Source organism: Tinamus guttatus, unplaced genomic scaffold, assembly GCF_059628265.1.
Source record: "Tinamus guttatus ecotype Peru unplaced genomic scaffold, ASM5962826v1 Tinamus_guttatus_pri_ptg000141l, whole genome shotgun sequence".
Classification (NCBI taxonomy): domain Eukaryota; kingdom Metazoa; phylum Chordata; class Aves; order Tinamiformes; family Tinamidae; genus Tinamus; species Tinamus guttatus.
Window position 1 is genome coordinate 1,808,535 of NW_028288675.1, and position 16,246 is coordinate 1,824,780.

General features: G+C 34.6%; 1 protein-coding gene across 1 annotated transcript in view; it reads left to right on the top strand.

Annotated features, from left to right (window-relative positions):
• Positions 1–16,246, top strand: part of LOC148595213 (sodium/potassium-transporting ATPase subunit beta-1-interacting protein 2-like) — a 431,257-nt gene that overhangs the window by 228,379 nt on the left and 186,632 nt on the right. The window contains exon 2 of the mRNA XM_088521980.1: positions 3,413–3,550. Coding sequence (XP_088378106.1) covers positions 3,413–3,550 — 138 coding nt within the window. The remainder of the gene's footprint in view (positions 1–3,412; positions 3,551–16,246) is intronic.

A 16,246-nucleotide genomic window follows, 5' to 3' on the forward strand; every position in this document is an offset into this window, starting at 1 on the left:
TCCACAATGCTGTATTTTGGAATCATAGGATTGTCTTATACTTGACTGCTTTATTAACGTTTACCTGAATTAAGACAATTCTTTTTGTCTTCTCATGGTCTACTTTCCCATTCAGAGCATCCATTTTTCATGTTTCTTTTCCTCATTTTAAGTTCTGGTTTCCAGAAGAGGAAGAGAGAAAATGAACATTTCTCTACCTATTCCTAATCTTCAAATAAGAATATTTCTTTGTCAGTCCTTTCCTTTTTCTTTGTAATGTGGTTGAAGCATCATTAAATATTTGCAGCTGGTGATTCTCATTTGGAGAAAGAACTGTGGTTTAACAGAAAATTAAGTTTCTAAAGTAAAGGGAAAAAAATCTTTTAACAGCAAGTCTTCATTTTCTATAGCTATGTAAGGAAATCCCTTGTGAGTCTGGCATCTGTGGAAGAGGAGGAAACCACATAATACTGTTTTTAATAGATTTTTGTCAGTACTTTGTCCTACTTTTTGCTTTTCCCTCTTTGGAAACATAGAGATAGACCGAATGAGATTTTTTTTTTTTTTTGAGTGACAAAATGTAGTAAGTCTATATTGTTTTTGTGGGTGTTTTTCCTCTCCACCTTCATCTCCCCAGGAAGTGGGAATAAAGATCTAGTTCTGCCCTATATTCTCCATTTGATAAATCTGTGAAGCACCTTGCGGCAGGAGTCTGATCTTCTAAGGAACAGTGGCTGCATTTCAGCAGCATTTCATCTCTGTGCAGCCTACCAGAACGCTGCCATTTCGCGTACTCGGCCGGCCCTGCTCACCGCTGATGCCTTTGGATGACAGCAGCACGTCTAAGAGCAACTCTGCCTATGGCAAGCGTGAGGTCGACTCAGGGGGATGGAGGTGGCACAGACTTATCTCCTTGTTCTGCATGGCAGATTTTCCCGTCTGCCTTGCTGCTTTCTTTCAGCAAGACATTATAAATGTGGGCAGACAGGGTGCTCTGTTTGTCCCCTCTGCCTGGTCCCCCATTTTGACACATCCACAGAGTCTGGGGGAGTCATCATGCAGTACTGAAGCAATCGCTGGCAGTAGGAACATGAACATGTAGGAGGTAAAGATTTCACAAAGAATACCCGTTTATTCACCACAGCCTCATAAACAAGTTTTGAGGGAACTATTGAACTGCACGCTAACGGAAGTAAAACAAAAGCAAACTTGATGCATGACACTACCATTTCATTTTAGCCTAAAGTTGCAGCAGGAATAGTATATTTCCTACTTTTTTATATAATTAACTACCATACTGCAATTTTCCTCTATAGCTGGCACACTCAGCTGCATGATTTCCTACTGTTTGAATGATTTGCCTCATCACTTGCATTTTTGCTTATGGCATTCCTACTGTTAAAACAGCAGAGGCTTGTACAGTCTAGACTCTGCTACTGCTTTACTGTTTTCATTTACTCTTTGCTTGGTTAATGAAAATAAGAGGTCCGAGTGAGAATTCTGCTTTTGGCATGTGTTTAACAGCAGTTTACACGTAGCAGGTATTTTGCTGATACCTGTAAAAGACTTCACACAGACCTATATGACACTGCCTATGTCACTTTTTTTTTTTTAATATAAATGGTTATGTTAATAGTTAAGGAGATATTTTTAACAATAATATTAGAATTGTAGGGAGACTTGAAACCCAGAATAAAGCTTAGCATTTCAACCCTTTCTTCACGCCATTGTTGCAGTTACAGTATTATGTCTTGCGACTTGGGAAATTCCTCTATAATGTTGCTTTCCTAAAGTACATGATATCACAAATAAATTCATTAAGATCCTGGGTGATGTAGGACAAGGATCTCTGTGTCAATAAATCTGTTAAATGAAAGGCTAGGCAAAATACCAAGCCTGAGCTGACTATATTGTATAAAAGCTATCTTTTTTTGTAGAGAGAATTTAGTGGTTGACATGAAACTCTAAATTTCCAATCTGTCTGAAAGTCAATAGGATATGGCTGACAAACTTCCTTAGGGTTATTTTGAGAATCCTTATCTTAAAGTGCAACATATGCCAGTAAGTACAGTATTATTAACACTCTTGATTTGCAATTGCAATGATGGTGCAAGTGCAGGCTGCTTTTTAATGGCAAACATTCTTAGTTAAATGCAAAAAGAAATAATTGATCTGACAATGGACTGCTGCATGAAGTTGAAAAATTCTGTCATAGCTATGTTGCGTGGTGAACATGTGGTTAGTTATCCATTTAGTACTTGATCTCCAGAGGAGGTGTTAACTTCTAAATGAATAAAGAAATCTGTGAGAGATAGACCTATTTAATAGATCTGCTGTGTAATATAAACCAAGTAAATAGTCATCTGTTGTTTAATGATACTTTATATAGAAACAGCCTGCTTTCTCTTTCTTTTCTGTGTTATTATTATTATTATTGCTATTATGTGTTTTAATGAAACTCATTTGCTCACAGTTCCAGTTAGTGAAATTGTTATTGGAATACAAAGAAACTCCTTGTCCTTTCTGCTTAACTTCACCTCTTGCATCGCCTTCTAATCTTCCCCTTAATATTAGTATGAGCTAGGAAATGTCATTCTGCCTATGTGTTGGTTACTGCATTTTGATATAGTAGCTGAGTATCAGTTAAGGGAAATCTACTGTTTCAGTTCTGAAATGATTTCTGCTGACACTATTAGAAATATATGTATTCTGCTTGGAACAGTCTTTATATATATTCTAATCTGCTTGGAACAGTCTTTCTTGAAATTACTCTTCCATAGCCCAAGATTGTACAATAATTCACATCTAAGAATGAAGTATCTTTAGCCTTGGATAATAACTTACACTTGGGATGTTGTTTGCAGCAGTGTGAGGAGGCAAACTGGACTCATTCTCAGCAGAACAAGCTCAAAAAGTACTATGCATTTGGATAAAGCTAAAAGCCTGCTGACAGAATAGCTGGGGTAGAGGGAAAAGTCAAGAGGAGGAGAAATTAATGGAAGCAGATAGACAGGAGTAGGCTGGAGTTTGTGGATGGAAGCAAAGTAGCTGGAGAGATGTCTGTCATAAGTCGAGCACTTATTTTCAGCAGTAGGAGGTTACAGGATTGGTTGGTATATATAACAAAATGATTTGTGTTTCTCCTGCTGCAAGAATGGCATTTTAGTGAATAGAATTTACTGTCTTGGTAGAATTGACCACATGAATATTTTAGGTAAATGAATATAACTCAGTAAACGGTCAGTGGGAAATGCTGCTTTCATTAAAACAAAAGTGAAACATTGCAAACTCATATCATTCTATTGCTGACTGAAATATATATATATATATATATATATTAACTCAACTACTTTAGGCATGGGTTGGGGAAATGCCCTAATAGATGTCTTCCCGTCTGTTCTAATCTTTTTATTCTTTTGCTTTTTAATCATAGGTTTCTGTGCTTGAGAGACAGATATTTGACTTCCTCGGTTATCAGTGGGCACCCATCCTGGCAAATTTTATACACATTATTATAGTCATACTTGGCTTATTTGGAACCATCCAGTATAGACCTCGATACATAACAGGAGTGAGTATTCACTTTATTTATTTATTTTGGTGGGCATGGAGGGAAAGAAAAGATTTCTAAGCTCTTTACTCTTTTGCTTATGAATGAAATAGAAATCATATTTTGTTTTAAGATACTTCTTTACATATTTTATATCCACTTATTATGCTTTTGGGGCACCTTCAGTAATTAAATGGTAACAATCTACAACAGTCAGAAATCAGTATGCTCATAAACTGTTTCACAACAGTGAAACAAAATGTGCATTTTAAAGATGTAAAGTAATTTTAAAGAATTACAGATTTCTCAATGACAGAGAGTTAGAGCTATAATGAATGCTTACCATAACTTAGATACACTGAGCCTTCCCAACAGATCCATAATATTTTTTACTTATTCATTACTGTTATTAACCAGTGTTGGTAGAGTGCTTTGTTATGAACAAGAAAGCATTTCTTCCTCAATCCAGGAAATTATGGTCTGAGTTAAAAATGAAATATAGGTGTATGGTAAGAAATGGGGTTATGATAGTTACAGACTGACAGCCTCAGAATAAAAATAAGGATTTATATATGGATCTTTGTATTTTTATATTTCTTTTCAAAATTCAACTGCCTCTCATCCACAGATTCAGAACTGCTGTACCCCTTAGTATTATATGGTGTAAATGAAAGTCTGGATTTATGCTCTGAGTTTTTTGGTTGTTTAACTAAGACTTAATAGACTAAAAAGAAAGAATAGCAATTAAATCTCAAAGCCATTGTTCAGAACCCCTTTTATTAGAAATTGATTTCTATAGTAATATTTTCATTAGTATTGACTGCTAATTCAGGTAAAGTCTGTAGACTCCTTAAACATAGAGAGCAGTCCAAAAGTTGACCCATGCACCATCATTTCTTCATGTCAAAGAGTAATGAATCAATTCCACTAAATCCATACCCACTTCTGCAAAGTCTGCACAGTGTATCCTCTCACATCAAATAATCACTTGGGAGATATAAACGTTTCCCTTGTACCTTTGCGGCACCATACATAGTCTGGTAGTATGGTGTTAATGGTAATACATCAATATTTGTGTCTGTGTTTCTATTGCTCTGATCTTCTGTATGTAGAAAATCTGTGCTCACATGTATTGTGTGTTTGTGCACACACAAATAATTTAAAAATCTATTGCAAAATTATTTCAAGTTTTAAATATTTGGAGCATTTCCTTTAAGTCTGAACTCTCAGAGTTATGTGAATGTGAATTTGCTTCTTTCATTTCTAGTGTTGTGATCACTACAAAAGTCTTGAACATTTAAAAAAAAATCAAGCTAGTACCAGTTAAAAAAAAAGAATAAAAAAGTAGTTTTAAATATATTTTATATAATGTCTTGTCATCTATTAGAATTACCTGTGTTTTCAAATTCAAGACTATTAAAAGCTGTTTTTTACTATGGTTTTTAGAGAGTAGAAGACCATTCTAAGGAAATTGATCATAAAATGCTTAAATGAGCTAAGCAAAAGAGCTAGATTTAAATGGCCTTTGCAATAGAAGTACAGAAAATTATGTGCTACAATGATGAGTGCATCGTGAATGAGGAGGAATACTAACCGTAAATAGGCACTGTTCACATGAGTTTTCTGGATGGTGCCATTTGTACCACACCATCCTACTAATTTCACACATATCTTTTCTTAGAGCTCCCCCTCACCCGCCCCATGTAGCCCATCTGGCTCTGTGAATTTGCCTCCCTGCACCTTTTTGTTGAATTGGTTATAACTGATCTAGGGTGGGATTGTTGGTATTACTAAGATTTTGTAATAAACAAAATCCTATATATAACAGAATAATTAGATAAGAAAAAAGGTGACAAAATTTTCATCCTCCCTCCACCATTCTTTTTGGAGAATGTCTGAAGTCAGGATGTGGGAAATGGTACTAATCATTGGAGGAAGACAAAAGGAACCACAAGTTTTTCTTTTTCAAATTTGATGAATCCAGAATAGGCATCCTGATGAAACCTAACAAAACTCAATGATGTTGTCTGATATCAGTAAGTAGTTAAGTAGTAAGTTCTAAGGCAAAAGAAAATGTTAAGACCATAGCCTATAAGCCTACAAGGACGTAGTTACGAGGTTTACAGATGAGTGGATGTAAAGACTCAGACTTCAAGTGTTTCTGCAAGGGTCAAGCTATTTTGAGTGGACCCTGTAGGATCCTTAATCCTTAGTCACATTACTTCTTCAGGATAGGAGGAAGTTCCAACAAGACTACAATAAATTTCATCTTTATAGTCCATGCTTCATAAAGGATATCACAAAAATGTTTTCCAGGGATAGTGAATCACAGGTTAAAGAGAGCAGGGAGGTTTTAAGGTGAGTTTTAAAGAAATGATGCAGTGGCTCAGGGAGGAGAGGAAATCAGTTTTAGACAGATGGGAAACCACAAGTGAATGAGTGTCCTTGAACTCTGAAAAGTTACAGGGAATCTAAGGCAGTAGTAGTAATAGGTGGTGCGGAAAAGGCAAATGTGTTGCTTTAGGCCTTGGAAAATATTTTAAAATATATGATACACATGAGTGAGGTGGACAGAGGATGAAGTTTAATATCTCAAGAGGGATTAATATTAACAAAACTTCTGAAAGAACATCTACTCATTTCTGCTTGCAAACTTAAACCAATGATCAACAAACCAATAATCAGTGACTAAGCTGGCAAACCATCTGCTAGGAGGGTGGCAATGAGTAACTGGATAGACAAAACTTCTTCAAAAGATAATAAACATAAACTGAATTTGGCCAGCACTATCTTTGGCCAGCAGTGGAATCCAACAGAAAAATCAAGCCTCACTGGGATAGTCAGATGCAACAGAGATGACACTTAAAATTAAATACTTATTTTCTTAATTGCTATGGCAAGAAGATAAAGGAATGTCTAATGGATATAGGCAGTGACATAAACAGATAGAAAAAAATATGTGGAAGTCATGTCTATGAAACTTGAAGAAAGTCATGTCTGCGACATAAATGTCTATAATTTCGTTTGCTTATTTGAATCTTTTGGACCTGTTGTATTTTCCTCTTCTGTATTTTGTTTCAAGAAAGGGAGAATCTTTGTGTAGCTTTGTAGGTTCTACTAGGCAACCTTATAGACAAAGGAAAAGTTTAAAGCAAAAAAGCGTCTACCTTGAAGAATTATCAAGTTTTCCAGCCTTGAGCATAAAGTGAAGATCCAATACATAAGAGAGAAGGTTTTAATCCAGAAGAGGATTAGTTTTTCTTCAGACTGTGATAGTGAGAGACTGCACTGTGACAAAGATTTTTCTTATAAGCGCCCATGCATTGTACTCTTAAAGCAGACTTTTGCTGCACATAAAGCAAAATTATGGAGTGAACAACAACATGTTATTAATATTTTCCCTCAAATTAATATATTCTGCTATAGTGTTTCCTCTTACACATTAGGGTAAAAAATGTCTAATAGTGAACATAGTACTCATATGGGACTCATATGGGCCTACTACAGAATGCAATATATTAGCTGAAAAGAATAAGGATGTCAATTTGACATAAAGCAAATCTGCAACCTTTAAGAGCAAAGAGAATCTTGTACAGGATAATACCTGGACACATTAAGTCTGGGAGAAAAGGATAGATTATTACTGGTACATTACTTAACACATAATTGCTGATATATATTAAAAAAAGAGAAAGAGGCAATTACCTTATGTCTGAGAGTCTTGCAGCATCATTAGTCTGCCAAACCATTAGGCCCCAGAGAGTACAGATGAGTTAATCTATGCCTTTTTTGAGACTAGAAATTGCCAATGGCCTCGACAGCCCTAGTGGGATCTGCTTAATGCTATATATGATAAGTAGCCCTGAAATCATGAAGTCTGTATTGAAGTATTTCAATTGCATGTTGCAATTTAGTATCTTCTATGTTTTTAAATTCAAAGTATTCAAAGCAATGTATAAAAGTGTGCAGTATTTCATCTGTCTTATGTCAATATCAGAATTTTATCAAACAACATCAGCCATGGCTTAGAAATGTGTAAAGCCAAGAACAGTAGCCAAGCTGTACAGTACAGGAATTATTATTATTTAAAAAAAATACTTCTCTGATTTCAAACTGTTCCCAAAAATAATAATAATAAAAATCTGTTTATTAAAAAGGAGGATGAAATGGAATGGCCATTATAGATTCAGGACAACCTGTAAGGCACAAAGCTCTTGTGGTCCATGAAGTCAGATTCCTAGCTGAGAGTATTGCCTATAAAGGTGTCTCAGGATGTACTTTTGTCTCTATACTAAGACAAATTATTCAACACTTTACCTAAATTCTGCATACGTGGTTTATTACATTGCAACTAAAATGTAGAGATATAGAAGAAGGCAAGTAGTCATGCTTAGGTACTCTAGAACTCTTTTTGAGCAAATGTTACTTTGTGGATGTAAGTAATGATCTTCTGTGTAATAATTTTGAGTTAACTCCCAATAATACCATAAGGGCAATTAAGCAAATATGGATCCTGAACATATAGTAGCAGCTTTGCTGTTGTCTGTCCCAGGAGACTGTGAATCAGGATACTGATTCTGTTTCAAGTGTAGCACTGGCAAGATTTTTATTTGCTAACATACTGTTCAAAGACACATAATGATTTTCCTCAGTTTGTTTCTTGATTCAGGAGTGTGCCATGGAAAATAATAAGTGTGAATGTATGTTCTGCAGTTTGTATCTTTGCAATTTTCAATGTTTTCAGTTATTGAATACACTATTGGCAATATTCAACACAGATTTATGTTAATTTTAAAACTGAATTAAGAAATACAATCATTAGCTATATAAATAATCAGATATAGATTCATTTTTCTAAGACCAGCCTCTTAAACTTACATTCCTGGTACAAAAAAGTTAGAAAATACAGAATGTATTTTCTGCAACTATTTCCAATTGAAGCAGCAGAGTGATTGTTTCTTGGGATATTCTGACACTGTATTTGCCAAAATCTCCATTGAATGTAATCATGATAGTAAGCTGAACCTGACTGAAGCAAATACACTTTAAACTGGAAAAGGTATTTGTAGGAAACATTTTCCATCCTTCAATAGCTCTCACTGTAAAATTTCCAGGATATACTGATTTCAGTTAGGATGAAAATAACATGAGGCAATTCAATTGATTTGTAGCTGGCTACTTACAGGCCTGATCTAAACCAAGAAGTATATGATCACAGTGATCATATTTTCACATTAGAGGAAAAATCTTTGTCAGTTAAAAGTTAAGGAATAGCTAAAAAGTCTGAGGTACTTAAAATGTCTATATACCCACTGAAGGAGCTGAAAAAAAATGCCACTAATGAAGTATTATAGAATCCATTTTTACCTCAAAAAAGGGGGACAAAATACCTATTTTATTTGGGAAGCTCAAGTGTATATAAGGAAGTTCTTACAGTTGGGAGAAAAAGTCAGTGAAGGTACTCATCCAGTTCTTTCAAGCTGCAGGAATATAAGTAAACTACCATTGCATTTTTGATCTGAAAGATCAAAAAGATTCAGAAGATACAGAATATGCCAGATCAAGGGATGATAGGGTGTCACATAATAATCATTATGGGAAACTTTGCACCTAAATAGAACAAACGGTAGGTCAGGTCAGCCTTTAACAAAACAGCTTCTCGGTGGTTGCACAATTTATTCTTGAGTCGTTGCTTAAAAAGTAGACACACATAAATTTTGCTGTCAGTTCAGTTGAAAATAAGTCAAATAAACTTGTTAAAAAAAAAATTTCTGAGTCATTAGATAATAGTGACCACAATATTAGTGACTTCATGAAATACCAAGAAACAAGGGTTTTCTGCTAATCTTCCTCATACTAAGAAGAGGGAATAAAATCTTGCTATAGTGTAGAAGGCGAAGAGATTCATAAATTGAAAAGGAGACAAAGTAGAAGCAACATGCTCATTGGGCAGATTAGTAGAAACTGTTGATCAAAGTAAGCGCATTTGTGAAAGTTTGTGACTGATGAAGTTAAATAAAATAGAAACCCACTGAAAATTAAAATTTAGTTTAGAATATGTAAGAGGAAGTAAAAGTATCGAAGAGCAAAGAGTATGACCAAAAGTATGAAAACAAACAAAAAAGGTACAGACTGAAAATAGAAAATTTAAAAGAACATTAGTAAACTTGCAAAATGAGTATTGTAGAAATATTTTGTGACACTCCGGGTCAAGCTCCAAATGATAACGCGATTTAAGATTATTACAGAGTTGGACAATCCACCTCAACTCTAAATTAATTCCAAGTTTCTTTGATGGTTTCATAATAATTATGACAGATAAATCAATGCTAAATGAAGCACTGGTCTTTTATGGTATAGCAATACTTCATAGGGATGTAGTATTATTAGGATTATTAAAATTCTGTATGCTACAAGGTTTATACTAAATAGTTTTTTTGTTCAGGGATACTTGCTGTTTGTCTAACTTCACCTTGCTGAAAAAGATTCTTTGTCCTGTCTACCTTTTGAGTAATCCTCTCTGCAGATCTCGTCAGTGTTTTCTGAAACATCTCTATGTTCAAAAATATCTGGAGTGAGAACATATTATTACAAGTTTTTCTCTTAAAGACTCTCATGGAAGATTACTGATAAGAATTTGAATGTCACAGGAGGGTAGCCTTTGGGAATCTTTTTATATCCTCTCCTTTCACTACTGGATACTACCTCCATAAGAATGACCTCTGTAAACTTTGCTATCTGCTATTTTATTTGAGAGTTTTCCTCACTTTTGGCAGATGCTGTGAAAAAATTGGTAGGGATGTAGGTAGAAGACTGCCCTTTGGACTTTAAATAACATTTGCAGAAAGGGATTTCAATTCACATGGAGATACACTATCTAATAGACCGCTTTTTTTGCTGCTGTTGTGTTAAAAGATTAGATTTTAGTATGCTGTGGATTTAAATGTGCTTTCATTTATGTTTAAAAGGATAGGCTCAGCAGTTTGCTTTTGAAACTGGATCTATATTTAAGCAGCGGTATAAATGGAAGGGGAGTAGAAGTTAGTCAATAGTGGGTCAGTGGCATAGCTGTACCGGTGTGACTAATCCGAATTTTCACTGTAACACCAAAGGATGAAGAAATATGCTCACTTTCATGTAGCGTCTTGTACAGAGTGGCAGCAAAGAAAAGCTTAAGTATTTCAGTGATGAAAAGTCCTTTTTTCTTTATATTCATTTGTTAGTTTGTTGATGGGCTATAAAATACTACCTTTAGCAAGATGGTCTGCTGTTTTACCTCTTAATCAGTTCAGACTGCTACTCTAAGCACTTCTAAGCAGACAGTCAAAATCGGATAGTCAAATCAGCAGACAGTCAAATCTTGAGTATTTTGATAACTAGCAAGAGATTTCCAAATTTTTCAGCCCTGAGATTCGTCTGATCATTGAGTAAAAATGTAAAAGTCACGTTCTGTATAGTATACAGCGTTCTGTATATAGTGTACAGTGTCCATCTTGACCAGGTGAAATCAGATGAAAGAAGGTAACTCACCATATGTGTCTCTGGAATTTCTATCTTTCTTGACTCTGAGGTTTAAAATTTTAATATCGTTTAAAATAAATACCACAAAAATAATTCTTTTTTTTTTTTCAAAGATGTAAAGATTGTCTGACTAGTTTGATTACGTTCATCTATTCTCTTTGTTGGAAGATATTTAGGCATGAGGTACTAAGGTAAAAAGCGATTAATCTAAGGGAAATAATGAAAAAGGACTTTCTTCTTGATCAGTAGACCTGACCCAACTTCTTGTTAACAAAGCGTCATATATTTTCTCAAGATTAAAGAATCCTCAGACAGTGGATATCCCAGCTCTAGGCGAGCACAGTGAGAAAAAAAAAATGATCAGACATTTAGGCAGGATATAAAAAGAAAACAATCCCATTTAAGAACCTGAACCCTTTGTTTTCTGCAATTCTTGACCAGGATATTACTTTTTCGGAAGTTCCTTTTTGTCAGAAAAGAGTTCTACAGATGAAAGCTGTATTAAACCTGTGGAGATTTGCTGTGCGTAATTGAGCAAGAACCTCTCACTCTCCAAAAGGCCTTAGTGAACATTTTGAAACTGTAACTTTTTTTTTTTTTTTTTGAGAGAGAGAGAGAGAGACTTCTTCTATCAAGTTCTTATGGTCACAGAATCCTGAAAATTCATCTGGAATTTTCATCAGAAACTATGTTGAAAGGAACCCTGGAAAATTCCAGGACAGTTTGCCTCAATATCATGTGTTTTGAGTTTTCTTTCAGATTGAGATGGATTTTCATTTATTTTCAGAACGTATTTTAGTTTCTGTTATAATAAATCCTTTTAAAGATACTTAGCTAATACTCTTTTTTAAATTAATGTGTTTGGAGTATTAGAAGATGACGAATTATAATTTGCATAATCTAATGAAGTACAGCATCGATTTCCAGTAATTTTATCCAGAGCCTGTTCAGTGTATGAAGTTTTCTGGCATTTGCAATTTAATCCCTATTTATGACATTCATAATAGGTTTAATTGGTGCAGAATTCATCTACATTCATCTTTTCTTAAGGCTTTATTTCCTTTCAATGAATGATATTCACACTAAAAAAAAATGCCAATCAGAACGTCTGTCACCCATCACTCCAAGAGAAAAGAAAGATGGCTTTCCATGGAGTCCTTGTTGAGGAGTACAGCGCCCTGTAGAACTGCTAGTAACATACAATGAATATGGTATTTTGTTCCAATTCAAACCAGAGAGCTCACTAACAGCGTCCCTGGAATGATTCCAAAATATGAAGTTCCTCTACATTTACATTTTCTCTTTCTTTTTAGAATAGATCCTCCAGCTTGTCAGTATGACAAGTGGGTTTTATTCTACAGATTTTTTTTTTCTTAAAACAAGCAACCCTTTCTGTTAAAATAATGTCTAATTGGCACTTTGTAGTTGAAATACTATAAAAAACATGGAGAATGAACAACTTAGCTGACGATGTGGTTAACATATACAGAGCAAGGGATTAGAGAGAAAATCCATGTTTTTTGTTACTGTTACTTAAACTACAATTGCAAGCATAAAAATTCTCTCAAATACCCAATAGCACTGACTAGCTAGATATAAATAAAAATAAAGCAAAGATAAGAAATATTTTCACTGATCCAAGCTGACCACCTCTATAGTTCAGTGCCAAACACTCCTCTATCTAGAGTAATAGGAGTTCTTTTTATTTCCCACAGTTGCTCATGCAGCAGTTGCTGTGCATTCAGTATTTTTTTTTTTAATTAGCGCATATCAATTTTGGCTGATAAATTCTGAGAGCAATCTGCAGAGAGTTAACACATAAATGGTTCTGGGGTTTGTTCACCTAGGAGGTTATACCTCTAATTTTGTTATCTTACATAGCACCCTGTCTGTCTTACAGCTTCTGCTGTCTCCATTCCTATGACACACTGTTGAAGCACTCCCCACCACTGCTTTAAAAGGTGGGCACTGAAGCACGGAAAGAGTGAATCATTTGCCTAGGAAAAAGGCTGTGAAAGATCAACACGTTATTTGCCAACTCATTATCACCCCAGCTCTTACCCAAACTCTCTGCAGTCTAGGAATGAAGATTGGAATAACAGCTATTTAACAGTACAGACCAATTCTGTAAGAAAATAATAATAATAATAATAAAATAGTCTCTGGACAGTACATTTTTCACCAAAAGAAAAGTCTGCTGATACCTCAAGCTCTCTTTGTGATTACTCTTTGTCAGACTGAGTGGTATTGACAGCGTCTGGGACCTGTGGAGGCACTCCTAGCAATTTAATATACTTTAATTAACAACTTATACCACAATGAGACAAGTGTTACAAAAGAGTTGGAAATACTGCCTGTTGTCCAAACTAACTTATCCAATCATCTATTCCTCTGCTCTGCTGTCTGTCATTGTCATGATTGCAGGTTTGGAGTCGACTTGGGAGCATGGTCCTGTAATGATAGCTCTGCTGTTACTCCTTTTTTCTATTCAATTTCCTTCTGTCCTGTCTATGTCTTTCTCTAGTCTCTTCAGCTCCATTCAGCCACTCATTTAGAAATATGCATTTAAAATTTCACTGTACTTCAAGTGGCTAGAACAAAGCTGTCTATTTTAAATCAACTTGAAGTCTGATCAACAAATAATCACCAATAAACCAAATACATTACCATCAAAACCGAGTTCATGTTTTAGCCAACTGATTAAGGTTTAGACATTTTGGTCTTCTCAGACAATTTCAGACATTCAAGTACAGCCAACTGAAGTCATGCAGTCACTTCACATCTATACACAGAACCAGTAGTTGGAGTCTGTCTTATCCTATTTTCAGGACATCTATTTCTAGGTAATGTGACTAATTCTCTTCTTTTGTGAGTTTCAATGTTTCCCTGAGTTTATGCTTCAGGAAAGATGCATTGAAAATCATACAGAACTTTACTGTATCATTCATTTACAAATCACCCTTTTCAATATTGACAGAGACTTGAGATGATTTTATTCAGTCATATTCCAATGTGGCTTCTTTGCTTGCCTTCCAAACAAGAACCTGCATAAAAATCTTTCTATTAATTTTCTTGTCATAAATCTGCCCTGCAGAACTTTAGAGATGTTTTCCACTTCCCATCTGTACTTATTTTTTTTTCCACTTTGTAATGTTTTCATTTCTATTTTCAGTTTCTGAAGCTCCGCAGCAAAAGGGACACACTACTTTTTCAAGCTTTGTCTGTTGTCATGAGCACAATTACCAAGGAAGAAACATTTTCTTGCTGACACTGAAAGGCAAGATAAACAATGTGTAGAGCTGTAAAATGCAGTTCTAAGGATGTTCCAAAATTTCCATTGCTCTATTTCCATAATTTACCTGTCAAGGGCTCTATTTATTTGGAGATTGTCTTTATGGGTTATTGTCTATACTTTGGCATAGATATTAATGCCAAATACATTCATGTTGGATAAACTGAAGTATAAATAATAAATAATCTTAAATTGAAAATAATAAAGATCATAGTGAAGCAGCTATGAACTCAGCAGATATAATTTGAATTATAAATGCCTCTAAGAAGAGAATGCTTCCAGTTTACTTGATACCAATATAAATTCTGCTTCTATGCAACTCTAGTATAATAATATTCTAATTTTACCATTAAGCAGTATAGTTCTCTCTATACCACCTTGAGATACCAAAGATGCTGCTGCTCGGTTTGATCCCTAGCTGCAGTCTCCTAGCTGTTTTCTAATATTACATTTTTGTTCCATGAAGCAATACAGCTGTTTTCATTGATTTCAGTGTCACCTTCAGGTGAGTGTAGAGATGACCAGCTTCGGGTTTTCCTGCTGTTATATTCACCCAACAAGCCATTTAAAGCTTCCCAGGTGCTTCTGCTCTGAGACCAAAGGGTGTTTTGTTTACTTTTCCTTAATTTTCAAATTAAACAGAAATTAACATTTAGCTGAAACCAAGTTGGAGAAGAAGGTAAAGAAGAGGAGAGAAAAACAGAAGAGATGAAAAGGTAGTGGAGTATATAGAAAGTAAATATTTGGTCCATGAGCACTTCTATCATTATTTGATTGTCTCTCTCTTGTCATTTCTCTCAGAGAGAGAAATCCGAAAAGAAAAATACAAATTTTAAGGTATCATAATTTCTATTAATTTAAAATGTCAACCAATTCAGACTTTCCTAGTTTAGGCAATCACCTAGCACAATCAGCTGCAAAGCTTTTCTCTCATATATTTAAAACAAACAAAAGCTTATAGTGTTACTGGGCACATTGAATACACAGCTTTTTCTGAAGAATAGTTTCCCATTTGAAATTTAGTGTTAGAAAATTGTGTCAATAGTTCTTCTTGCTCACTAGCTTTACTTCCTGAGAAACAGGAAGCAATATTCTCTCTTTAGTCTTCAAATAATTTGAAATACTTATTCATAGATTTGAAATGTGTTTGTTGATATAGAAGTGTGAGAATGCAAATATTTGGGGTTCTACACCAAACCCCAAATATTTGGTCTATTGTGATAGACCAATTTAAGATTTTGCCTTGGTGTGCTCTATTCTATGAAATCTAAAACCAACTTGTGTCCTAAGAGACTTACCATTATAATAACTTTAATTACTATAATGTGAGTGTTTTTGCCTGTGCCTCTCTGATTGATTGATAGTTCTTTGCCCTTCTAAAGATGTCACTGTTAAATTCACTTAAGTATAGACACAGTATGAATAAGCAGCCTTTTGTGACATGTGTCTGTTCCTGTGATACATTGCTGTTTCTGTGTCAGAAGATTCTTTGAGATGACTTAATTGAGACTGACTCTTAACCATTCAGTAATTCAGTCAAATTCTATTGTTACTGTTTCTATAAAATATAGTTTAATTTGTGCCTACAAAAAAAAGGAGTGAGACAGAAGCCCTGGTAAATAGTTCTATACATTGCAGCTCAGATGCAGTTAAGATTATGAATAAACAATATTCATATATTTCATATAGTTTTCAGAGGCCTAAAAATTTAGATTTACCAAACAAATTCAGGAATCCATATTTAAGAAAAGCGGATGCAAGCTCAAATTTATATTGTCAAAGAAAATAGAAGGGGAAATAGATATCCAGTCTACTCCGGACTTACATATGTAAAGTCACATGTAACTTAAATAAATAAAGTTGAAATTAATTAGTTTTAATAAATTAGGGGTTTTTTATATATA